At 36.3% G+C, this 26,781-nt stretch overlaps 2 protein-coding genes across 7 annotated transcripts in view; one reads left to right on the top strand and one right to left on the bottom strand.

The window, feature by feature from the left end:
• The window catches only part of FGFR1OP2 (FGFR1 oncogene partner 2), a 31,826-nt gene extending 10,305 nt beyond the window's left edge, over positions 1 to 21,521 (bottom strand). For 2 of the 3 annotated variants that reach the window (XM_008693152.2, XM_008693151.2), the window contains exons 1-3: positions 21,266 to 21,521; positions 4,458 to 4,606; positions 510 to 627 (exon numbers count right to left, since the gene is read on the bottom strand). In XM_008693152.2, the coding sequence (XP_008691374.1) occupies positions 510 to 627; positions 4,458 to 4,592 (253 nt within the window). In that variant the 5' untranslated portion in view covers positions 4,593 to 4,606; positions 21,266 to 21,521. The remainder of the gene's footprint in view (positions 1 to 509; positions 628 to 4,457; positions 4,607 to 21,265) is intronic. The other variant, XM_008693153.2, reaches the window with a different exon arrangement.
• A 188-nt stretch (positions 21,522 to 21,709) lies between these two features.
• INTS13 (integrator complex subunit 13) overlaps positions 21,710 to 26,781 on the top strand; it is a 28,464-nt gene continuing 23,392 nt past the window's right edge. For 2 of the 4 annotated variants that reach the window (XM_008693149.2, XM_008693148.2), the window contains exons 1-3: positions 21,710 to 22,215; positions 23,182 to 23,416; positions 25,386 to 25,460. In XM_008693149.2, the coding sequence (XP_008691371.1) occupies positions 23,192 to 23,416; positions 25,386 to 25,460 (300 nt within the window). In that variant the 5' untranslated portion in view covers positions 21,710 to 22,215; positions 23,182 to 23,191. The remainder of the gene's footprint in view (positions 22,216 to 23,181; positions 23,417 to 25,385; positions 25,461 to 26,781) is intronic. The other 2 variants (XM_008693146.2, XM_008693150.2) reach the window with 2 other exon arrangements.

Raw genomic sequence — 26,781 nt, 5'->3', positions numbered from 1 at the left:
ATATTGAGGGTAAGAATCTAAGATGACTCCAAGCAAGGCAGACATTCATAAGTAGGAAAGGATAACGACTAGTGCATATGATTTGGGCATATGGATCAGAAATGAGAATACCAAAAAGGAAATTTAGTTGGCCATTTCCCCATTTTTGAAAATACTAATTGGTCCTAAGTTAAGAGTCCAATTGTATATTACAGGTCTTTTAATTTTAACTAAATTCAATTTTAATTAAAATCCAATGAACTATGTCCTTCAAAAGGGTATACTTTATGGTATGTGAATTATATCTCAATAACGGTAATAAAAGATCACGGGCAAAAGAAATGAAAAATGTTTTTAAATAAATGCGAATCTAACTTTAAAGCCCACTCCTTTATTCCCAAGGCATTCTGTTGAGCCACTGAGTAACATAATTCATTATAACATTCCTGGTTCTTAATTTTAGTTGTCAAACTCCTTTGTTTTTTACAATGACATGTTCTTACATATAATCTTAAGATTATATGTCTTACCTTTGTTCTCTTGTTGCAGTTCTCGGATTTGCCTGTTTTCTTGCTGGATTCCCATAACTAATGTGGCCCGTGGTCGATGCCTTGCAACTTCATTAAGTTCTTGAATTTCTTCCTGATACTAATAGAAAGAACATGGGGGGAGAAAATACTTGAAAGTATATATCTCAGATATATATCTGATAACGGTCTAATATCCAGAATATATAAAGAATTCTTACAACTCTTAATAATAATAATAATCCTAACTTAATAATAATACATTTAATACATTAAAAAATGGGCACACACGATGGGTAAGTTCTGGGGAATCTAATGTACAGCATGGTGACTATAGTTAACAAGATTGTATTATTGCTTATAAGTTAGTAAGAGATTTTAAATGTTTTCATCACAGTAATTATGTGAGGTGATACAGGTGTTAACTACTGTGGTAATCACTTTGCAATATATATATATATGTATCAAATCATCTTGCACACCTTAAGCTTACACAATGTTATATATCAATTCTATCTCAATAGAGCTGGAAAAAAGTGGGCAAGGGTTTTGAAGAGACATTTCTTCTCTAGAGAAGGTATACAAATGGCCAGTAAGCACATAAAAAGATGTTTAATATTACTAGTCATTAGGGAAATGCAATTCAATACAGTAGTAAGATACCACTTCACAACCACTAGAATCCAGAATGTATTTTATTTTATTTATTTATTTTTTGGCTTTTTAAAAAATTAATACATAATATATTGTTTCAGGTGTACAGGTCTATGATTCATCACTCTTGCACAATACACAGCGCTCCCTACAACACATACCCTCCCCAGTGTCCATCACCAGCCACCCCATCCCTCCTACCTTCCTCCACTCCAGCAACCCTGAGATTGAGAGTTTCTTATGGTTTGTCTCCCTCTCTAGTTTCATCTTGTTCATTTTTTTCCCTCCCTTCCCCTATGATCCTCTGCCTCGTTTCTCAAATTCCACATTACTCAGCGAGATTATATGATAACTGTCTTTCTCTGATTGACTTATTTCACTTAGCATAATACCCACGTCATTGCAAATGGCAAGATTTCATTTTTGATGGCTGCATAATAATTTCATTGTATATGTGTGTATATATATACACACATCATCTTTATCCATTCATCTGTCAATGGACATCTGGGCTCTTTCCATAGTTTGGCTATTGTGGACATTGTTCCTTTGAACATTGGGGTGCAGGTGCCCCTTCAGATCACAACACTTGTATCTTTGGTGTAAATCCCTAGTAGTGCAATTGCTGGATTGTAGGGTAGATCTGTTTATAACTTTTTGAGGAACCTCCATACTATTTTTCAGAGTGGCTGCACCGACTTGCATTCCCACCAGCAGTGTAAACGGGTTCCCCTTTCTCTGTATCCTAGCCAACATCTGTCATTTCCTGACTTGTTAATTTTAGCCATTCTGACTGGTGTGAGGTGATATCTCATTGTGGTTTTGATTTGTATTTCCCTGATGCCAAGCAATGTAGAGCACTTTTTCATGTGTCTGTTGGCCATTTGGATGTCTTCTTTGCAGAAATGTCTGTTCATGTCTTCTGCCCATTTCTTGAATGCATTATTTGTTCCTTGGGTGTTGAGTTTGATAAGTTCTTTATAGATTCTGGATACTAGCCCTTTAACTGATAAGACATTTGCAAATATCTTCTCCCGTTCTGTCAGTTGTCTTTTGGTTTTGTTGACTGTTTCCTTTGCTGTGCAAAAGCTTTTTATCCTGATGAAGTTCCCAATAATTCGTTTTTGCCCTTGCTTCCCTTGCCTTTGGTGATATGTCTAGAAGTTGCTGTGGCCAAGGTCGAAGGGGTTGCTGCCTGTGTTCTCCTCAAGGATTTTGATGGATTCCTGTCTCACATTTAGGTCTTTCATCCATTTTGAGTCTATTTTTGTGTGTGGTGTAAGGAAATGGTCCAGTTTCATTCTTCTGCATGTGGCTGTCCAATTTTCCCAACACCATTTGTTGAAGAGACTGTCTTTTTCCATTGGATATTCCTTTCTGCTTTGTCGAAGATTAGCTGATCATGGAGTTGAGAGTCCATTTTCTGAGTTCTCTATTCTGTTCCATTGGTCTATGTGTCTCTTTTTGTGCCCCACTAGGATGACCTTAATCAAAAAGTCAAATAGTAAGTGTTGGACAGAATGTGGAGAAATTGTACTGTTGACTGGAATGTAAAATGGTGTAGCTGCTTTGGAAAACAGTCTGGCAGATCCTCAAAAAGTTACACACAGAGCCGATGACCCATTCATTCTACTCCCAAGTATGTGTATGTATGTAGGTATGTATGTGTATATATATATATATATATATATATATATATACACACACACACACACACACACCCAAGATAACTGAAAATATGTCTACACAGAAACTTGTACACAAATATTCATAGCAGTATTATTTATAATCGCTCCCAAATAGAGACAATCCAAATGTCTATCAACTGATGGAGAGACACAATGCACTATATCCTTATGATGGAATATTATTCAGCAATAAAAAGGAATAAAAAACTTATTAACATGCTACAACATGGATGAACCTCAAAAACATTACGTTAAAAAAATAGTTACAAAAAGCCACATACTGTATGATTCCATTCATATGAAATGTTCCAAAGAGATACATCCACAGAGATAGAAAGATTAGTTGCCAGGGGCTGAGGGAAGGGAGAGCTAGGGAACAGCTGCTAATTGGAGGTGAGCATTTGGAGTGATAAGACTGTTCCGGAATTAGATAGTGCGTATGGTTGCACAACCTGTGAATGTACTAAAATCCAATGAACTATGCCCTTCAAAAGGGCTAATTTTATCGGTATTGTGAATTATATCTCAATAACAATAGTAAAAGAACATGTGCAAGAGAAATGGAAAAAAAACTATAAATAAATGTGAATCTAACTTTAAAATTGTACTCCTTCATTTTCAAGGCATTTTGATGTGCCATTTAGTAATGTATTCATTATAACATTTCTTGTTCTTTAGTTGTCAAACACCTTTGGTTTTACAACTCAATACCATATATATGTTCCTTGGAATGCATGAGTCAAGCTGGAGAGTTAGGGAGATATATAATCTGTTTAGGGCAACAAAACAAGTAAACTTGCTCCATTATTTCCAGCAGCTTTGTTAAAAGCGATATCCCAGGGTTGCTTCCTTTTACAAAATGGATGAATTTCACAAGAGTAGGCTATGAATATACATTTCCCCCAACTGATTTCCATCATAATATAAGAAATTGTATAATTCTCTTTGAGTTGAAAATTTTTATCCTAAGAAGGTTTTTAAAATGGTAGCTAAACTCCATGGACCACTGGAAAGTTCTTAAATACAAGGTCTTATATGAGAAAGTTCTTATATATATTATAAGGATAATTAGAAGTGAAGCCCTTTTCATTTTTTAACTGGTAGCATTAAATGAAAATTAAGGTAGGAAGTACAAATTCAACAACTGTATAATGTATAAACCAGATATCGCCTTACATCGCTTTTGAAAACTACTTTGTTGTTAAATAACATCACCTAAGTACTTTTATAAAGAAAAACATAAACATTTCTACATTATAAAACTTGAGACAGAGCAAAATATGTCACTATTAGTAAAAGATATTATTTGATCTTTGTCAAATATCTCTGAACATAATATATTCATATAATTTCTAAACAATATACAACTTTGTCAGAAAAACAAGTAATCAAATAAACAGTTTTCAGAATATACATACATATATATATCACCTGGACATGACAAAATGATATGATAATCTAAAGTAAAATTAAAACCTACAGATCAAACTACTTTTCAAGTTTTATAGAACATTAAAAAATGACTAATTAAGAAGTTTATGACTCAAGCAATACATAAATGTCTGACTGCTTTTTTCAAAATGGAATCAACAAGAAAGAAAAATCAAACCTGCTTCATCGCTTCTACTCGCTTATTGAGAGCTGTGGTTTGCTCAATCAGAGATTCTGCTGCATCGTCATGATCTCTCAATCTTTCAACAAGAGCTTTAGCATCAGCAAGTGCCTTCTCAATTGTGCAACTCATTTCTAAAGGAATGCCTGTAAAATTAAGGTACATTCAGGATTGTTCACTACACAGAAAAACATGTAAGACACTTGCGGTTTTGCTTCTGTTAGGATGGCAAAAGCTTGAGAGTGAATTTATAATATTAAAAAAAAAATTAGAGCATATATAAATGATTTGCAGACATAATCAGAGTGTATTTAAAGCACCCTGAATTTATGATGGGGAAAAAAAATACAAATCAAGTGAATACATTTTATATTATATAGAAATTATACTCTTCATGAGAGCATTCCCTTATCTTGTTATTTGTGAAAAAGGTCACTTTACTAAGTCTGTACTCTGTGGTCCATGACTGTGAGCTGCTAACTATGAGATCCTTCCTAGCCTCTGCTTGGTCAGGTGACCTGAGACACCATTCACAACACACACTTACTGACCAGCCAGAGTGGTCTCTGTGTCATGCTATGTCAAAGTGTCCTTCTTTTGGAGGAACTGCTTCTTATATGAAGTACTATAATCCTAACGCCTGTGCTTCCTTAGTAAATGGTTAAAAAAAATATGACTTAGAACACCAGCCATTATGGGAAATTTTTGATATGTTAAAATCAATAAATGTTTAAGAGGAGCTCAAAAAATTAGCAGACAAAATATGAAACACTCAACAGTTAGCTTCTTTCTTCACTTAGTATGCAGAGACCTCAAAACAAAATCGTAATTTTAAAATAATCTCTCTCAAACACTTTAACCTTCTGAAATTTACTATCTTTGAATTTTTCTCTTTATACTAAGTTTTACTTTACCTTCTATATGAGCCATCCTTTCTTCAGGGCTTTCTCAAAAAGTAAAGTCACACTGTAAAATTACGAGGCCAGAACTTCTATAGAAGTTAAATTAAAACTCTGGTATAGATTCAAGCTAAGGGCTATCATTAAGGATTTCATCAACTTTAGGAAGACAGAAATTTGCTACAGAATGCAAGACAGATTCTACTGTGCTAGTTTAAACCTGCATAAGAGGATTTAATCAGAATAAATTAAAACTGCCAATTTAGAAAATACTCAATATACGACATTTCCAGAGAGCTTTAAAAATTAAACAAGCTGGAAATTAATACAATTTCTGGCTCTCCAGATAAAACAATAAAGAGATTTGTCTTCCAAGATTTGAGAGACTTAGAAAAAGGTACTTGAAAAAACGATAAGCAAAGGGGTCATTAAAGTTACAACTGTCCCGTACTGGCTAAAACACAAAAGGACGATTATCTAATATCTGTCCAAGATGCTGCTCCAAGGAAGACATTGGCATCCAACAATGCCCTGTCCTTTTTCTAAACTTCCAAGGAGAATTATCTAAAATGATAGATGAATAATATAGCCACCGTATCTCTCATTAACCCCACTAGTATGAAACACCAGATCCTTCAGAGTAAAATTTTAAAGTTATTTAAAGCCCTCTCACCAAAAGGAAACAAAAACAAAAACAAAAAAACAAAACTGGGAGGGGGAAGAGGGGGCAAACTGACTTGTAATGAGTAAAAAAGAAAAAAAATTAAAAATAAGACATATATGTCTTACTAGATAATTGGTTGTACCAGATAGTCAAAGAAAATAATAAAAAAAAATTTTTTGAAAGTCTAGAGAAAATTGTAAAAGACTTTAGAGACATGAAATTTATCTTGGCTTAATAGAACAACTCAAGTACTAAGAACCTCTAACAATCCCAGGTCCCAACCTGTAAATAATATTATTGGGACCACTATTTGAAGAATACTTCTGTATGGTCTGTAACACAACATCTACAAATATAATACACGGGATCTGTTTCCAAACAGAATACACTAAGGCTCCTACATACGATTAGATGATAGGTGATGTAGACATTAAAAAAACTATACTGTGTATATAATTCAGTAAGTTCCCCCCCCACCCCAAATAAAAGGGGGAGAAGAAAAAAAAAACAAACTAAGCTCTTAGGTTCCTCTAGGCAAAAGAATCCACAGAGACTGACAGATTAACTGGAAGACAGCCCTGAATCTAAACGAGTCTTTCTTTTTAAAATATGAAAAAGTTATGCTGTATTCTGGGGATATTAACTTCACAACATGGCACCAAAGAGCCACTGATTATTAAATCCTATGCCTTAATTGAGTAGCTAAGATATCCTTCTTCCCTCAGAGCAATCACAGGCCTAACTAAATTGGTTAAAGCATCTTCCGGACTTAAACTAGGTCTTTAAACCTAATGTTGCCATGTCGCAAATCCCTATTGCTAAAGGAAATCACTCTACATTTTCTACTAATTGAGTAATTATGAAATATTGTTACTTTCTCCTTTTCATATTACCATCCACTAGTGACATTCTTACCCCAACAACCAACCTACTGAACGAAAATCTCATGATTGTGTCTCCATTCCATAAATCAAGAAGTGTCCAAGACCCAAATAAAACTTTTGAATTCTCTAGGAACAAATCTTGACTTTACTGCTTGTTAATGGGCTTTATAGTAAGCACAAAAAGTGACAATACCAGGCATGATATACAATAGGTATATTTGATACCTATTCTGATAAAATTAATTTTCTTACTGGGAGCCAAACTGATCAAATGACTTAACTGTGGCTGTTTAAGATAGAGCAACTTGCTTAAAAAAAAAAAAAAAAAAAGTAAACTTATATAGTAATAGCTGGATCATTTTTGGGATAATTCACTTCTTTGAAATACTGCAAAAAAAAAAAGTTTCTCAGATATCCCTTAATAAACAATGACTACATTAACTATTTGATGGCTTGATACTACCTAAAATAACAGAGACAAACAATAATAAAAAAAAAAATACCATACAAGCTAGGATGCTAAGTATGTACTAGCATACATAGTATAATTAAGGAACTACCCTTGCTACAAACAGATTTCTTTGACTCAAAGTCCTTATGCAAGGACCTCACATAAAACAATAAAATCATAAATCTATGGAGAAGTTAAAGATTCCATCATAGACACGCAAAATCTGGCCTGACAAATTCCAAAAAGAAACATGAGATGATCAAGTTGTAAAATCCACAAGGATAAGAGCTGCCACAATCAGAATGGTGTCTTCACAGCACCAGATGAAACCTCAAATGGACACTAGAAACTCCAGGAAACATCTCATTCCAGTAGGAAAAAAAAATTGGCCACAATATTAGAAACACTGATGGGAAAATTTTTTGGATGGCCCAGTGCAAACTTTATTTGTATATAAATTAATCTGGAAAAATTTAAAAGATGAAGTGAGGACTAAAACCATTCCTAAAGATGTTTTTAACATCTCCCAGTGGATTTTATAGGGCTGTCTCTCTATGCTCTAGCAATAGGTAACATTCCTTAATATACTAGTATGTTTATAATATGGACAGGCTGAAAAAGTCCCCTGTTGAAAAGCCATAATAATTGCAGTAGTTAAAATACTACTGTAGTTTGTATTTCCTACCAATGACATTCTAACTTCTCAATCAAGTAATATGGAAACATACTTAACTGGCACAATTATTTATGAATTTAAATTATGAAACACTGTCTCTTCCTCAGAAATCTTCCTGTCTTCATCATTCTCAGTCCTCAGCAAAACTCAAACAGAATAAACCCAAGAAGGTCTAAACTCATACACACCATAATCAAATTTCTGAAAACTAAACACAGAGAAAAATTCTTAAAAACAGAAAGACACAAATGACACTTATGAAGAACCAACAATTTGAAGGACAGCCAGAAGCCAAACTGATTGAAATAGAAAGTAGAACACTTAAAATGCAGAAAGAACAGAACTGTCACACCAGAATTCTATATCCAGCAAAAATACTCTTTATATATGAAGGTGAAATAAAAATCACTCCCAGAAGAAAAAGAATTCATTTTTTTTTTTAAAGATTTTATGTATTTATTCGACAGAGATAGAGACAGCCAGAGAGAGAGGGAACACAAGCAGGGGGAGTGGGAGAGGAAGAAGCAGGCTCATAGCGGAGGAGCCTGATGTGGGGCTCGATCCCAGAACGCCGGGATCACACCCTGAGCCGAAGTCAGATGCTTAACTGCTGTGCCACCCAGGCGCCCCAAGAATTCATTTCTAACAGATGTTTTCTAAAGGTATCAGAAGGAAACTTAGAGCATTAGGAATAAAGGAAGCATGACATAAATAAGTAGGCATATACCATAAACTATTCTTGAATGCTTTAAAATGTCTGACATTTGAAAACAAGAACTATAACTTCCGTCTGACAGAATTTTCAGTTTATGTATATGTAATATATAACTATGACATAAAGGTGGGAGGATAAATGGACCTATATAGTGATAAGGTTTCAACATGTCCCCTGAAACTATTAAATGTCAACTGTAAGTAAAAGTTTTATATAAGTGTATATATATGTATACACACACACACACACACACACACACACACACACACATTCCTAAAGAAACTCCTAAAGAGCCTGTACAGAGATAATAGTCAAAACCACAATAGATGAATTAAAATAAAGTGAAAAGTGTTCAATAACCCAAAAGAACGAAAAGGGGGAAATAAAGGAACAAAATGTTGAAGGAACAAATTACGAGATGTTGGACCTAAATCCAAATAGATTAATAATTACACTAAATGTAAATGTTCTAAACACACTAATTAAAAGATATATTATCAGAATGAATTAAAAAACAGGACCCAGGGAGGGGCTAAGATGGTGGAGTAGGAGGATCTTCAGCTTACCCTGTCCCACAGACACACAAAAAGACAACAGTTACATCTGTACAAATAACTCTAAAAACGACCCAAAGACTGGCAGAACACACCTTCCACAGTTAATGGCAGAGATGAGGCCACATTAGAAAAGGAGAGGTAGAGACTCCTTGGGAACCAAACCCCTGGTGAGACAAACCACAAAGGGGAGGGATACCATAAGCACAGAGAATCAAGAGTATCAGGCCCCACCCCAGACACCCCAGGTACCTCAAGCCCTGGGGACTTTCACTATGAAGACAAATCCTTGTAACATTGGCTATGGAAACCAATGGGGCTTAACTTCTGGAGCTTTAAAAATCAGTGGACTTAACAAAAGAGGGGGGAGGTAATAGGAAACTGAGATCCTGACCTTAAAGAGCCAGGATAACAAATAATTCGGGCACAGAAACAGCAGTTTGAAAAGTGCCTGGGGTGTATGTGAAGCAGATTTATTTCCTAGTCTCAGAACATATGCTGGAGGAGCAGGGATCTTCAGAAGATTTCTCTAAGAAAAAAGTGATGGTGGGGGCCATTTCTCTTCCCCTCCCCTAGCCTGGATAGCCGGACAGCTGCAGGAACTAGCACTAAAATTCTCCACACTTAGCACTGCATGCCCTGCCCCCACATTCCCCTGCCACATGCCTGTTCCAACCCTGCTTGCCCACCTTGGTAGGCATCCTTCTAAAGAGGCTCCTGCTCCTCCACATCCTGCAAGCAGCCCTGGCAGGGAATGGTGCTATTCCAAAGGAACTCCTGCCTTGGGGAGGAGGCAGATAATTCTACACACCAGCTTGCCCACGGTTCCAGGAGTCAAGTCTTTTAGCAGACTGTACAGGAAGAAAGCTCTACCATAGGGTGTGCCTGCAGCTGCAGCCAGAGGCGGACTATAAATATGTAGTGTGACTGCCAGTACTGGCCCTCAACAAAAGCCTCTGTGGGCTCTGCAGGGAGAAAGCCCTTCCTTTCGATGTACCAAGAGAGAGGCTAATTGCAGACAGCTAGCCTGACTGCTGACCCTGCCCACCTCTCAGCCAACCGAGATCTCATATAGGTTCCTCAACAACTCAGGGACTAAACCCTGCCAGTGCACCCACAGGAGGCAAGGCAGGTTATGCAGCCACATGTGGGCTGAAGGCAAACATGGCTCAGCCACAACAGGAGGGCACATACAGCCCACACAGGGGATATTGCTTGAATACCTGAGCCTGGTGACCAGGAAACACTGTGCTATAGGGCACCATAGAACTCTTCTGCATAAAGTCATGAAGATACTCACTGAACTTGAGAAAAAAGTGAATGAACTCATGAGAACTTCAACAAAGAGAAAATATAAAACAGAACCAGCAAGAAATGAAGAACTCAATAACTGAAACAAAAAACACACTAGAGGGAATCAACAGAGGATTAGGGGAAGCAGAAGAATTGGTCAGCGGTCTGGAAGCCAGGGTAAGGGAAAGCAACCAAGCTGAACATCAAAAAGAAAAAAGAATTAAAAATGAGATTATTGATTAAGGGAACTCAGTGATATCATCAAGCATAATAACCTCTGCAATACAGAGATCCCAAAAGGAGGGAAAAAAAGGACAGAAAACCTGTTTGAAGAACTAATAGCTGAACACTTCTCTAATCTAGAGAAGGAAACAGACATCTGGATCCAGGAAGCACTGAGGAGCCCCCACAAGATTAGCTCAAGGAGGTGTACACGAAGACACATAATGATTAAAATAGCTAAAAGTAATGACAGAGAATTTTAAAAGGAGCAAAAGAAAAGAAAGCAATTCATACAAGGGAAACCCTACAAGGCTATGAGCTGATTTTTCAGCAGAGACTTTGCAGACCAGAAGAGAGTGACATGATATATTCAAAGTGCTGAAAGGAGAAACTAGCAAGTTATCATTGAGAATAAAAAGAAAGGTAAAGTTTCCCAGACAAAAAAAGTTCAAGGAATTCATCACCACTAAACTAGCCTTACAAGGTATGCTAAAGGGAATTCTTTGAGTAGAAAGAAAAGGCCCTTATGAAAGGAAAAAAATTCACAGGTAAAATCAAATCTATAATAAAAGTAGTAGGATATCCACTCTCACCACTTTTATTCAACACAGTACAAGAAGCTCTAGATACAACAATTAGATGAGAAAAATAAAAGGCATCCAAACTGCTAAGGAAGAAGTAAAACCATCACTATGCACAGATGACATGACACTATACATAGAAAACCCTAATGATGCCACCAAAAAACCATTAGAATAAATGAATTCAGTAAAAGTTGCAGGACACAAAATTAATATGTAGAAATCTGTTGCATTACTATACATTGATAATGGGGTAACAGAAAGAGAAATTAAAAAAATCACATTTACAATTGCACTAAAAATAATAAAATACCTAGGAATAAAGTTAACCAAGGAGGTGAAAGATATACTCTCTAACCTATAAAACATGGTGAAAGAAATTTAAGATGACACAAACAAATGAAAAGATATTCCATGCTTATGGATTGGAAGAATTAATATCATTAAAATGTCCATACTACTAAAGCAATATACAGATTCAATGCAATCCCTATCAAAATACTAACAGCATTTGTCACAGAACTAGAATAAATCCACAATTTGAATGGAACCACAAAAGACACTGAATAGCCAAAGCAATTGTGAAAAAGAAGAACAAAGTAGGAGGTATCAAAATCCCAGATTTCAAGATGTAGTAGAGAGCTGTACTAACCAAAACAGTATGGTATGGCACGCACACACACACACACACAAGACACAGAGATCAACAGAACAAAATAGAGAGCCCAGAAACAAACCCATTATTTATATGATCAATTAATCTATGGCAAAGGAGGCAAGAATACAGAATGCGGAAAAGAAAGTCTCTTCTGTAAATGGTGCTGGGAAAACTGGATAGCTACATGCAAAAGAATGAAACTGGACCATTTTCTTACACCATACATAAAAATAATATGGATTAGTGTCTTAAACATGAGACCTGAAACCATAAAACTCCTAGAAGAAAACATAGGCAGTAATCTCTTTCACATCAGCCACAGCAACATTTTTCTAGATTGGTCTCTTCAGACAAGGTAAACAAAAGCAAAAGCTATTAGGATTACACCAAACTAAAAAGCTTTTGCACACTGAAGGAAACCATTAATGAAACAAAAACCCAACCTACTAAATGGGAGAAGATATCTGTAAATGATACACCTGATAGGGGGTTAATATATCCACTATATAAAGAACTAACACAACTCAACACCAAAAAATGGCAGAGGATCCGAATAGACACTTCTCCAAAGAACATATACAGATGGCCAACAGACCCATGAAAAAGTGCTCAACACCACCAATCATCAGGACAATGCAAATCAAAGCCACAATGAGGTATCACGTGCCACGTGCCACAATGACTAGAATAAAAAAAGACAAGAAATAACAAATGTTGGCAAGAATATGGAGGAAAAGGAACCATCAGGCACTGTTGGTGGGACTGTAAATTGGTGTAGCCACTGTGGAAAATAGTTTAGAGGTTCCTCAAAAAATTAAAAATAGAACTACCACATGATCCATTAATCTCACTACTGGGTATTTACCCAAAGAAAACAAAAACACTAATTCAAAAAGATATATGCACCCCTATGTTTATAGTAGTATTGTTTTTAATAGCCAGGATATGGAGGAACCTAAGTGTCCATCAATACAGGAATGGGTAAAGATGTGGTATATACATAGAATGGAATATTACTCAGCCATAAGAATGAGATCTTGCCATTTGTGAACATCGGTGGACATACAGAATATTATGCTAAGTGAAATAAGTCAGACAGAGAATGACAAATACCATATGATTTCACTTACATGTGGAATCCCAAAAAAAAAAAAAAAAAAAAGAAAGAAAGACACAAGCAAAACAAAACAAACCCAAAACCAGATTTTAAAATACAGAGAACAAACTGGTACGGTGCCAGAGGGATGGTGGGTTGGGTGGGGGATGGGTAAATAGATAAAGGGGATTATGAGGTACAAGCTCCCAGTTATAAAATAAGTAAGTCATGAAGATGAAAAGTACAGAATAGGGAATACAGTCAATAATGCTGTAATAATATATGGTGACAGATGGTGACTATACTTTTCATGGTAAGCAATAAGTAATGTTGGAATTGCTGAACCAATCTGCTGTATACCTGAAACTAATAATATTGTAAGTTAATTATAATTCAATAAAAAGAAAAAGGGAAAAGAAAAAGCATAGAATAGAAATTTAAAAAATAGGGGTGCCTGGGTGGCTCAGTCGTTACGCGTCTGCCTTTGGCTCAGGTCATGATCTCAGCGTTCTGGGATCGAGCCCCGCATCGGGCTCCCCGCTCAGCGGGAAGCCTGCTTCTCCCTCTCTCACTCCCCCTGCTTGTGTTCCCTCTCTTGCTGCCTCTCTCTCTGTCAAATAAATAAGTAAAATCTTAAAAAATAAAAATTAAAAAAATAAAACAAGATCCATCTATAAATAATCTATGTGAAACTCCCTTCAAATATGACATAGGTAGGTTAAAAGTAAAACGATGGAAAAAGATATAGTATACAGACACTAATCAAAATAAAGTCGGAGTGTTAATAAGCATGGGAAAAGATACTCAACATGATTAGCTATCAAAACCACAATGAGATGCTTCACACCCACTAGTATGGCTATAACAGAGAAGACAGATAATAAGAACTGATTAGAATGCAGAGAATTTCTTTCTCAGGAATTGATAGAATTTGTACCCAGAAAATCAACAAGGATACAGGTGGCATGAACAAACATCTAGATGGACTGAATATCAACAACAGAATACACATTAAGTGTGGATAGGACATTCACTAGGATAGATCTTATCCTAGACAACAAAATAAACCTTAACACATTTAAAAGAATTGCAATCATACAAATTATGTCCTGTAATGACATTAAACTAAAATAGGTAACAGATAAGAAAATCTCCAAACATTTGGAAAGTAAAAAACACACAAGTAATCCGGAAGTAAAAAAAAAAGTCTTTTTGGAAATCAGAAAATATTTTCATCTAAACAAACATGAAAATACAAGATATCAAAATTTTGATATGCATATATAGCAGTACTTTGAAGAAAATTTGTAGCATTAAATTCTTTTATTAGAAAATTAAAAAGATCTTAAATCAATTACCTAAGCCTCAAACTTATGAAACCAGGAAAAGAGCAAATCAACTCCAATGTAAATAGAAAGAAGGAAATAATAAAAGAGCAGAAATCAATGAAACTGAGAACAGGAAAACAACAGAGGAAAACAAGTGAAACCAAAACCTAATTCTTTGAAAAAGCAAATGAAGTGGATAAACCTCCAGCAAAACTGATCAAGGGGGAAAAAAAAGAGAGAGAAGATATAAATTACCAATGTCAGGAATGAAAGATGGGACATCACTTCAGTCTCCTAATTCATTAAAAGAATAAGTGAATACAGTAATAAATTTCATACACAGTAATTGGATAATTTAGATGAAATGGACTAATTCTCTAAAAATCATAAACTACATAGTCACACAAGAGGAAATAATTAATAATAGACCTATAATCACTAGGTATAGTAATTATAGTTATAACTACTAATATCCTATAACTATTCCATAATAGTCCTATTAACTATTAAAGAAATTAAATTTGTAGTTAAAAATCTTCCACAAAAAATCTCTATTTGGATGATTTCAATGGCAAATTCTACCGAATACATACAGAATACCAATCTTGTACAATCTCTTTAAGAAAATAGAAGAAAATACTTCCAAACTCATAAAATGATACAAGCATTACTCTAAAACCAAAACCAGACACATTCCAGAGAGAGAGAACCACAGTCCAATATCCCTCATTAACATAAATGTAAAAATCCTCAAGAAAATATTAGCAACTCAAATTCAGCAACATATAGAAAGAATAATACACCATGACCAAGTAGGGTTTATCCCAGAACTCAAGGCTGTTTCTATTTTTAAATATCAATCAATGTAACCCACCATAAAAACAACAACAACAAACACCTCATCATACTAATTGGTGCATTTGAAAAAAAACATCCTTTCATAATAACAATTCTCTGCAAATAGCAGGCAATTGCCTCAAAACGAGAAAGGGCATCTTCAATATAGCCAATATCATACTTAAGTGAAAGACTGTATTAAAAAAAAAATGAAATTTTGGGGTATAAATCTAACAAAACATATGTAGGATATGCACACTGATAACTACAAAGTGCTAATGAAAGAAACCAAAGAGGGTTTAAATAAATGGAGACACACCGTGTTCATAAATTGGAAGACTCAACATAGTAGGGATGTCAAACATCTACAACTCATCTATAGACTTAATGCAACTTCCAATCAAAATCACAGGCCTTGTTGTAGAAATTGACCAGCCAATTCTAAGATTTCTATGAAAATGCAAAGAGACTAGAATAGCCAAAAGAATTTTGAAAACAAAGTTGGAGAAATCACACCACCAAATTTTAGGACTTACTACAAAGTTACAGCAATCAAGACAGCATGGTATTGGCAGAGACAGAAGACAATAGAGGTCAGAAATAAGCCCACAGAAACATGGTCAACTGTTTTTTGAAAAAGGTGCACAGACACTTCACAGCGGAAAAGGCAGTCTTTTTTTTTTTTTTTTTTTTTAAGATTTTTTATTTATTCATTTGAGACAGAGAGAGAGAGAGGCAGAGGGAAGGGGAGAAGCAGACTCCTCGCTGAGCCAGGAGCCCAATTCGACTCGGGGCTCCATCCTAGGACCCAGAGATCATGACCTGATCCCAAGGCAGAAGCTTAACCATCTGAGCCAACCCAGGCGCCCCAGCAAGGACAGTCTTGTCAACAAATGGTTACATGACAAAAAATTAACCCCAACATAATTCTTACACTTTATACAAAAATTAATTCAAAGTAGACCATAGATCTAAATGTAAAACGAAAAGTGAAGAAAATCCTTGTGACTTGGGATTAGGCAAAAAATTTTTTAGACATGATATCAGAAGCTTGATTCACTAAAAAATATTAATAAACTAGACTTCATCAAAACTAGAAACTTTTGCTCTGGGAAAGGTACTTTAAGACAATTTGAAAAGAAAAGCTACAGACTGGAAGGCAAAATATGCAAAACGCAGATCTGACAAAGAACTTTATTTAGAATATATAAAAAACTCTCAGAAATAACAGTAAGAAAATCATCCAATTTTTAAAATAAGCAAAAGACTTTAACACTTAACCAAAAAGATATAAAGATGGCAAATAAGCACACGAAAGTATGTTCAAAACTATTAGCTATTAGAGAAATGCAGTTAGAACAATGAGATCCACTATACCCCTATTAAGATGGCTAAAAAAAAGAAAGTCCTGACATTCCAAGCGCTGCAAGGATACAGTGTGACTGGAACTGTCATACAACGCTGGTGACAATGCAAAATGATATGGCTATTTCAGAAAATGGTTTGGCAGCTTCTTACTAAGTTAAACATCTAGCTACCATATGACCTCACAATACTACTTCTGGGCATTTACTGTAGAGAAACAAGTGGATAAGCAAACTGTAGTACAGCAATAATATGGAATGAAGTACTGATACGACAACAATATAGATGAATCTCAAGGGCATTAATGCTAAGTGAAAGAAGATAGTTTTTGGCATTGCCAAAAAGACAAAACTACAGTGCACTTCCTGTCCCCAAGGTTTTGCCTTTGTCATTAATTCATCTGCTTGCACGTATGGTATAAGGAAGCTATCTACTTGTATTTCCCTTGTCTTATTTGGACAACTAGTTTCCCCAGTCTCATTTATTGCACAGTACATTTTTCCAGCACTGAATTTTTTTCTATTGAAATATATTTGACATATAACATTATGTAAGTTTAAGGTGGACAGCATACTGATTTAGTATTTATATACTGTAATATGACTGCCATTGTAATGATAATTGGCATCTCTATCATGTCACATTATTTCTTTCTTATGGTTGGAATACCCCCCTCATTTTAATGCCACACCTGTTTTTTCAATAAATTTATGTATGGGTATGTTTTTGAGCTCTCTATTCTACCTCTGGGTCTTTTTATCTACATCAACACTATGCTGCTTCAACTGTTATAGTTGTAAAATACACCCTTACTATCTGGCATGGCAAGTAACCCTTTTCTCTTTAAAAATTGTTTACTTATTCTTAGTTTTCTCTTCAACCTAATGCAATCCAAATGGAACTCCAGGGGCACCTGGAGTTTTGGCTCAGATCATGATCTCAGGGTTTTGAGACTGAGCCCTGCGTCAGGCTTGGAGTGAAGTCTGCTTAAGAGTCTTTCTCTCCTTCATCCTCTGCCCCTCCCCTCCTCTAAAAAATAATTTAAAAACAAAAACAACAAAACAAATGGACCTCCAAAGCACTCTAGATCAAACTGCTAGGTATTAATTTTAATTAATTCAAATGTTAGTAGACTTCTGAACCCAAGGAATACTACCTTATATTCTCTTGGTCAATAGGACAAGTGTTATTCCCATTTTATCCATAAGGAAATAGACTCAGGGTTCCCAAATGTAAGGAGCTGAATGACAGTACCATGCAGTAAGGAAGGAGCCAAGCTAGTACCAGAAATAGAATTTCTGATCCTGAGTCTAGTGCTCTACTGAGAAGCCAAGGTGGATCCTCAGGACCATTTGCTTTTAGCAATGTAAAAACCGTCTGTCTCCTTGAGTGAAAGAACAAAGCAAATTCCCTGAACCAATGGGATTTCCAAGATATTAGAAAAACTGTATATCAATCCAGCAACAGAAAATGAATGGAGGTGTAAATGAAGAAAAAATTAAAAAAACCCAAATTCCAAATATTTTCCCTTATAATAAAAACCTACCCATCCACTTTAATTAGGCATCACAGTTAATTATAAAACCAATTAATGTTATTAATGTTTACTGACAGGTTTTTTGAAATTACAATTAACATCCACTTTAAAAAACCTTCTCTAGATGGCATAATGAAATACTGTCAAAATGAACTATATTTAAAATTTGCTTTGTAACTATAAAAATATACCTATTCAGAAAAAAGAATAATAAACATCAGGTAATTGAAAGCATAATTTTGTTAACACTTCAGAAAGATAGTGACACAGTTTCTAAGAATCTGCATGTTCATTTCCTATATGTGAAACAACAGAAAAGTTTAAAATATTTTATAACATGCATTTACTTTGCCACCTTTTTTGAAAATCATTGTTTTCTCCCCCTTTTTTGGCTAGTAAGTGGAGTGGGAAGAAGACTGTTTTCCTAACTCTCTAACAATTGTTAAGTATTTAAAAATAGACTCCTGTAAAAAAAGGGAGTATTTTCCATTATCTGCCTATTTTTACAGTGCCTGTCGTAACTGGTCACGGTGCACTTACATTATTTTCTATAGGTAGGCCCAAATTATAGGTGAAATTTTTCCAAAAGTTTTCCCCGGCCTGCATTAGCCACATTCTGCCCACTTTGCCACCCAAAGATATCTGCAGACTCCTGGCAGAGGATTCAGAACATTCTGCTGCTCATAAAAGAGAAACCACTACCCACTCAAGATAGCAACTGCCAGCTGTTTAGTTTTACATTTTGGTCAAGAAAAATTTAAAGACATTCAAGTCACTCTTCTTTCTCTTTTATCCACAAATCCACTATCCCATAACTGGACATACACAGAAACACTGTGACTATTGATATACCATGAGTCTGTCTTTAAATATGAAAAACCTAGTTCAGTTAAAAATTTTTATTGGATTGTTCAGGCAGGTGCCACAAATATTAATTAGTGGATAATATTAACAGATACATATGGAGGGGCGCCTGGGTGGCTCAGTCAGTTAAGCATCTGCCTTCAGCTCAGGTTGTGATCCTGAGGTCCTGGAATGGAGCCTGGCATCGGGCTCTCTGCTCAGTGGGGAGTCCGCTTCTCCTTCTCACTCTCCCTCTCTCACTCTAATAAATAAATAAATAAATAAATAAATAACATCTCAAAAAAAAAAAAAGAGATACATATGGAAACAGAAAAATAAAAAGGCATAGTTATGGCTTTCTTAGAAACTTTTAATCTAAAGAAATCAAGAATGTATGTAAATTACATATATAAGCATCTTATACAGACAATATATTACTGTATTTGAAAGCACAGAAAATTTTCACGATCTTTGAAAATGATGGAAACAACACGTTTGGAGCTTTATGAAGAGGCTTTATGAAGAAGATACATTTTTAAAGTTTGAAGGAACAGAATTTAAAAGGACACAGGAGAATTTTTTTTTTACCTTAGAATTGTAGCTAAATATAAGTTGCATATACATATAGATTCAAACGGGTATGACAGGTCAAGGAATTAACCTAATCTAAACCAGTTATTTATAACCTATGGGCCAAGGAGTCATTGGAAGAGTTACATGGATGTACACACAGCAAGTATGATCTTTAGTCTAAAATATTTTTCTTACACATTTAAATATTTCTCTACTTTTCAAATACAGATACTAGTATAATAAAATATAAAATCATTTAAAAGCACAGCAGTTTTTTCCATTATGCATAAACTCAATCAATGGATACTAAAAATACAATTACTTGTGTGTTGGGGTACAGAGTTTCTCATATTCAAAACAGGTCAGGGCCTTTAGCTAACGTACAAGGTTCCTTCTGGCTCTAAAATTCTGTGATTTTAAGAGCACTAAGGACTCCTACTATGAATCTTTAGAACTATTACATTATAAATATGTATACATATTTACAAATGTATATACAAATGATGCCTACTATGTTTATACAAATAATGCCTACTATGCCCCCAAGCACTGGACTAGCTTTTGTTACAAAGATGAACAAGCCAGAATTCCAGACTTAACCTCAAATTGACATAAGAGACAGATACATGAACAAATAAGTGCTCTGGGAGCACAACGTTATTAATATCACCTGGGGGGGGGGGTCTGAGAAGACAAGGCTCTATGAACTGGGTCTTGATAGGTGGGAAGTGGGGTAGAGAGAAAGAGTAAGTATTCTAGACAGAGGGTAAAGCACATATAAAGGCACAGAGTTGTGAAAGTGAACGACATATTTGGGCAGCCAATTCTGGTATGGCTGGATATTAAGGTATCTGGAGGAAAAGCAAGAGGGGACTAAAATATAAAATGGCCTGGAACAAGATAGTTAAAGGTCCTGAATGATATTCTTAACAATTAAGACTTAATTCCATTAGGAATAGGGTTGCTGAAAAAGTTTAAGGAAAGGAGTGATATAAACAGATTTTAGGATGATAACTCTGGAAGGATGATGGTGGAGAAACTAGTGTGTGGGGCGGGGTTGGGCAACTGCAATAATTTTGGTGAAAGAAGAAGGAATAATTTAGAGCAGAGGAAGTGGAAATGCAGAATCAAGGATAAAGGTTTCCACTTGGACAACAGGATGGATACTGGTACCATTATCAGATATGGGATACAGAAGAAAGGCAGGAAAAAAACCAGTAAGAGTAGTATTCCTTGGAGGGCAGTTTCAAGACAGAGGGAATAGTTATATACATGTAATATGCTGCAAAGCTGAAAACTGAAAACTGAAGGGTCCCTCTTTCCTCCTCTCAGTGGTAAGCTCCCAAGTGGGTTTAGGCAGGAAGAAAAGAGAAACGGAAGATGTGTCCAGACAAGGTTAGGGCCAAGGCTTCAAGAAACTTTCCGCACCTCAGACCCGGAAAGAGGAGCACACAGCTGGGGCCGTGGAAAAGGATACCGCTCCAAGGAGCGGGTAAGCAGCACAGGGAAACGGCTAGTGCCAGGCGGGCGACCAGCAGTTCGAGAGATGCAAAGCACCACAGCGGCCCAGGGAAAGGAAACTTCCAACTCCCTACGCCCGCTCTTGTCCCTCGATTTATTTCCACTTACTCTGGTCTCAATCCCTCGCAGCCGTCTGATGTGGCGTTAGGACTCAAAGCCTCTGCTAACAGGGACCTACACACCCAAGGGAAGAGACTCCTCTCGCCTGTTAAGCTTCTTCAGCTAGCAGACGCAGAACCCAGCAGAGACAGTCAGTGGTGGGGCTGCTGCAGAGGTCAGCGGAGCTCAGCCCCATCACTGGCCCGAGGAAAACCTCCACTGGTCGACTCGGACCAGAGCGCTCAGAACGCTCAAACCTCGCGAGATTTCCTGCCTCACGTTACCGTGGGGGGCAGAGCCGGGAGGTATTGGCGGCTTCTCGCAGACATGCGCGAGAGGTGGGGGCGTTCCATTCTACGTCCCTCCCCACTGATCTACTCAGGTTTTTGCTTGGCTTCTCGCAAAGTGTCGCGAGTTTTGCCGGGGGAAGCCGACCTGGGTGGAGAGACCAAGAAGGGGAGGCCGGGTGGGAGGGTCTTGCACTTAAGGGGCCGTGGCTGGTTTAGTTGGTGCTGTGGTTGGTACTTCGCTGTTGGGGAGGCTCTGAGGTCGCCCGGATCAATCTTCCCAATGGGTTATTGGGAAAATTAGCGGGTAGAAAGTCTTGAGGGTCGGAGGCATTTTTTCTTGGCTCCGCCCTCTTCCTGTTCTGCGAGCTGGGCGTCTGGCCCACCGAGGGGGAAGGGCCGCTTGGCGGGGCTGAGGAAGAGGGCTTTGCGCACGCGCGAGTCAGAGTGTGTGAGTGTTTGTGTTCACGCGCACGCGCGCGCGCTCCTGCATTTAGGAAGCCTGGGAAGGACCGGTGTGCTAGGAGATGAGCGGGGAAAGCATAGTTCCCTGTCTTTGGTACCAGACACTCCTGACTGTGCGCTGACCCTCCCCACCCAGCCAGCAGCCTTTTCCAGAGAGGCTGTGGTCCATAGCCTCTGTTCGTTTTCACTGCAGGACCAGGCACGAAAGTAAGCGAACCTCGATCCTGAGGTCTTCCCTATCCACTCACCTTGTACTTTCCACCCCCCACCCTCCAGCAGAGTGTGTTTAGGTTTCTCAAAGAAGAGTTTGCATGAAGGGGAAATGCGTTTGAAAGCAGAAGAAAATAGCTAGATCGTAAAAAGTCAGTTCGTTTTGATGAACACTTTTGCTCTGCTTACCATGTGCTTTTTGAATGTGGATTGTCTATAAAGTATAGGTTTTATTAGCGAAGCAAGGGAGTTTTTATAAGAAAAAGTTTAAAAGTTTCTCCTCCCCAGCAATGTGAATGGTAGCAACTAAGTTTTTCTATTCTACATGATAAATTACTTTGGCGTTACAAAAGCTAAGGGGGAGAGTGTGGATTTGGGGTCGTTATCCTAAAGCGAAGACCCGATATGTGTTAGGAGATGTTTATTATATTTGGGGCTTTCCTTTTGCTGTCACTCCTCTTTTCCTGTTAATTCTGGCCCACCTTAACCTTTCTCAGAAGTCTTGAGACTTTGGAGGGAAGTCCAAATTGCTTACTTGGGTTAGTGTGGGGGTTTATATGTGATTAATGTCAGTTAGCAAGAATCATCAGAAGTGTATTTTAAGAATATTTGTCATTTATTATGTTTGGTATTATGTAAGGGAATCAAGTACAATTATTTGTAAACATTTTTTTCTGACAATTTTAAGTTCATTCAAAAAGCAAAAAATATATATGGACTGTAATTTTGCCTGTAACTGATAGAGTGACAGCTTAATATGGTGTGGCTTATCCCTCCAATTGATAGTTACTTTCTGGTCATGACCTCATTAAATCTTGTCCTTTGTTGGATAAATTTCTTTGAATGCTGATTATTCATGTTCCCTACCAAATCTTTTTGAGGAAAAGACATTAATTAGGGACAATTTAAAGATATTAAATATCATGTATGAGACATTTGGCTAATATATTTTATCCCTTACAGGTTAAAAAAAATGAAGATTTTTTCTGAATCTCATAAAACAGTATTTGTTGTAGATCACTGCCCTTACATGGCAGAATCATGCAGACAGCATGTCGAATTTGATATGCTGGTGAAGAATAGGACCCAAGGAATCATCCCTTTGGCCCCCATATCTAAATCATTGTGGACTTGCTCAGTAGAATCTTCCATGGAATATTGTAGAATAATGTATGATATATTTCCTTTCAAAAAGCTGGTGAGTGTGAAGTACAAGCAAAATGACTTTGGGGGATGAACTTAAGTGCCTGGTACAGTTTTTACATAAGAATTTACTATAGATTTGACTTACAACTGTTTACTACTTTAAAAATGTGGTATGTAGAACTCTTTTTCAGAATTAACATTCTGTGTATATTTAATTGGGGCCAACAACAATAATAACAGCTAACAGTTATGGAGCATTTACACATGCCAGTTATTTCCAAAGTGCTTCATATATATTAACTTCTTTAATTCTCACAACAATTCTATAAGGTAGCTACTGTAATTACTGGGAGAATATTCAAAGTATATAATAACCAGAATAGAATAGGCACTGACCATTGAGAACTGTTACCGGCCTAAACAGAAGAGATGTTGGGTGTAAGCAATGTCAGATTATGTTGGTCTGTATCCTCTGAATATCAGCTTTGCTTATTATTGCCATGTTGGAGATCTAGAAATTGAGGTAAAGAGAAGAAACTTGTCCTGAGTCACACAGCTAGTTAGAGGCAGAGCCAGCATTTGAACCTAAGCAGCGTGGCTGCTTATAGATTTAGTGAATGCACACTAAACTGCTGCAGGATTTGGCCTTATTAGAAAGAAAAGCTCTTAAGAATGCTAAGTGGAAATTTTTTTTTTTTCACACGAAGAGAGATTGAAGATTTATAGATTCCAAATATGAAAATTATCTTCAGGTTTCATTATCTCAGCTGTTTTATTTTGGGAGTCATTTGGTTAGCCACAAGTGGATGATTTGCTTTGTCTCATTTGGAGCAGCCTAGGCTGGGACCTAGCCAGTTCTTAGACTAGCACAGGCAGGGCAGTAATAGTAAGGCTGAACATAGAGAATCTAGTACATTTAGATATATTCCAAATTAAAATGTAAGTTGTTTTTAGTCCCTCCGTGAATTGTGCATTATGTGGGGTAAAAGAACATGAAGGGGAGGATAAGTAGTAATTTGGGATGCAGGCTTTGGTTCAAATTCTGGCATCATTAGGGACCACAGTGTGACCTTGATCATATTGCTTAATTTCTTCAAGCCTCAGTTTCCTCCCATGTAAGCATAACGTCTCTTTCTATGATGTAAGATTTCAATAAGATAATATAACTGAAGTGTCTAGTAGACTATGTCCCTGTCAGAGAAGCCTTAGGAGAGAAAACTACTTATCAGATTTTTTAGGAATGCAAAACTCATATTTCATGAACAGTAGGAAAAAAGATCATGGGTTAGATCATATAGTCCAGGGGAAAGAAAGAATCTCACCCTCCTTCAAAAGGGAGTGATCATCATTTTATGTATTTTCTAATATATCCTTCCTAGCATTATCATCTTTCTCGATAGTATTTTTTTGTTTGCATATTACTTTAGAATAAAGTCCAAATGCACTATTTTGACTTTCAGTGCTTTTTGTGATATGGCTACTACCTATTTCTCTGAGCTTATCTCCCACCCCTTTGCCTGCTCTGACCTTTTCACCCTTTTGAGGGTACACATTTAGAGGCCTTCGCATTTGCTGTTTGTTGTACCAGGAATTCCCTATCCCCTGCTCCATTTATGGCTGGTCTCTTGGTCATTTGAATTCCAATCAATTGCCAGTTCTATAGAGAGCCCTTCCCTGACCACCCAACCTAAAGCAGCTAACCAATTTCGTTTTCATAGCATTTATCACTCACTGAAATTATCTTGTGCATTTGTTTGTATTCTTCCTATACTGCCCATTATCTTACCACTACCCCCAAACCCTTGACTTTCCCCGCATTGTGAGTAATATAACTTTTATTCATTGCTGTATTTCCAAATCCCCAGTGCCAAGGATAGCACCTGGCATATACTAGCATTCTTTAACTATAAAGTGAATGAATGAATCAGCAAGCCAGTGCTAGAGACTGCATATTATTTTAAATATGATGTGATTAAGTGGAATTGGATGTGAATACTAATTATGTCTTTGAAATCTATCAGGTGAATTTCATTGTGAGTGACTCTGGAGCACATGTTTTAAATTCTTGGACTCAAGAAGACCAAAATTTGCAGGAGGTATGGTTAGGTTTTGAGCTGTGGCCCTTTCTGAAAATTATCTGAATGTGGTAATACTTTCTTGAAAAATGATTTAAAGATTTTTTATCAGTATAGTATTTGCACATAGTTTTAAAACAACTAATACTAAATGAAAAACGGCTATCTTCATTACAGTCTTTTCCCACTTCTTAGAAGCAAACTTTCAACTCTAGCTCATCTAGTCTGTATTTCCATATTTCTAAGTAACAGTTTTTACTGCTATTGATAGAGTTCTCAGTTAATCTTTATTTTTTATCTTTATTAATGAAGATTTAACTTCTTTCTGTCACCCATGCCCTTATGCCTACCCTCTTACCTTCCCTCATTTTCTCGGTGTTGTTATATCAGAATTTTATTAATTTAAAATCGCATATTTGCATTATGATATCTATATAAAGTGTTGTTCATTGCTAAGCTAAGTAGTATATGTGGTTATTTCCTTTCTCTTTTTTTTTAGGTTTTATTGAGATATCATTGACATACAGCCCTGTATAAGTTTAAGGTGTACAACATAATGATTTGACTTACATAGTCTTTCCTTTTTTGTGTAACTTTTTGTTCATTCCTGCAATTTATCATTACTTTTTTTGTTAATTTGCTTAATTTTGTGTGTATCTGTTGCTGCTTTTCCTCATGTCTCCATAAAACTTGCCAATATTTTATCATAAATGTGTGAGAAATTTAGCAGCTTGTTTTTTTTTTTTTCCTTGAAAAACTTCTTGGAGCACAGTCTTCTGCACTAGTTGCTTTCAGTGAACTAGCTGCTTTCTAGGTCTGGTGCTTTTTAAACATTATCTATCTAAGGATATTGAGATTTGTGATAGATTATGTTCTTTGCTGTTGAGTGGATGGAAGACTTCAATTCACTGGGTTATTTACTGATGAATATGAATATGAGAGACAGGCATTAGTGAAGTATTTGAATACATTTTTTGAATGATTTCATGTTAAAATTTTTTTTGTTGGTGGATATCCTTCAGTGGAAATAATTTCATCTAAATGTGTTTTAAATGGAACATTTTTAAAGAAAATGTGTTTATCATAGTGTTTGGTCTTAAAATGTTGTGATTAGCGTTTTAATGTGTAAACATATCTAATCTTTTATTCTTTTGAGGTAACTTGAGCAGTAGGCTTTTATTGGTTTAGCTTTGCATTAATATTACTCCAGAGTGTTCTTTATTCTTTCTTTACTTTAAAAAATAATGTTAAGGATTCTGTACATTCTCTCTGCATTGTCTTTTTGAAAGGGCATGTATTTTGCTCTACGTCTTTTATGAGGTGCTGTGAAGGAAGCTTGAAG

This window comes from Ursus maritimus, unplaced genomic scaffold, assembly GCF_017311325.1.
Source record: "Ursus maritimus isolate PB19 unplaced genomic scaffold, ASM1731132v1 scaffold_26, whole genome shotgun sequence".
Lineage (NCBI taxonomy): Eukaryota > Metazoa > Chordata > Mammalia > Carnivora > Ursidae > Ursus > Ursus maritimus.
This window is presented reverse-complemented; position numbering and strand designations above follow the sequence as displayed.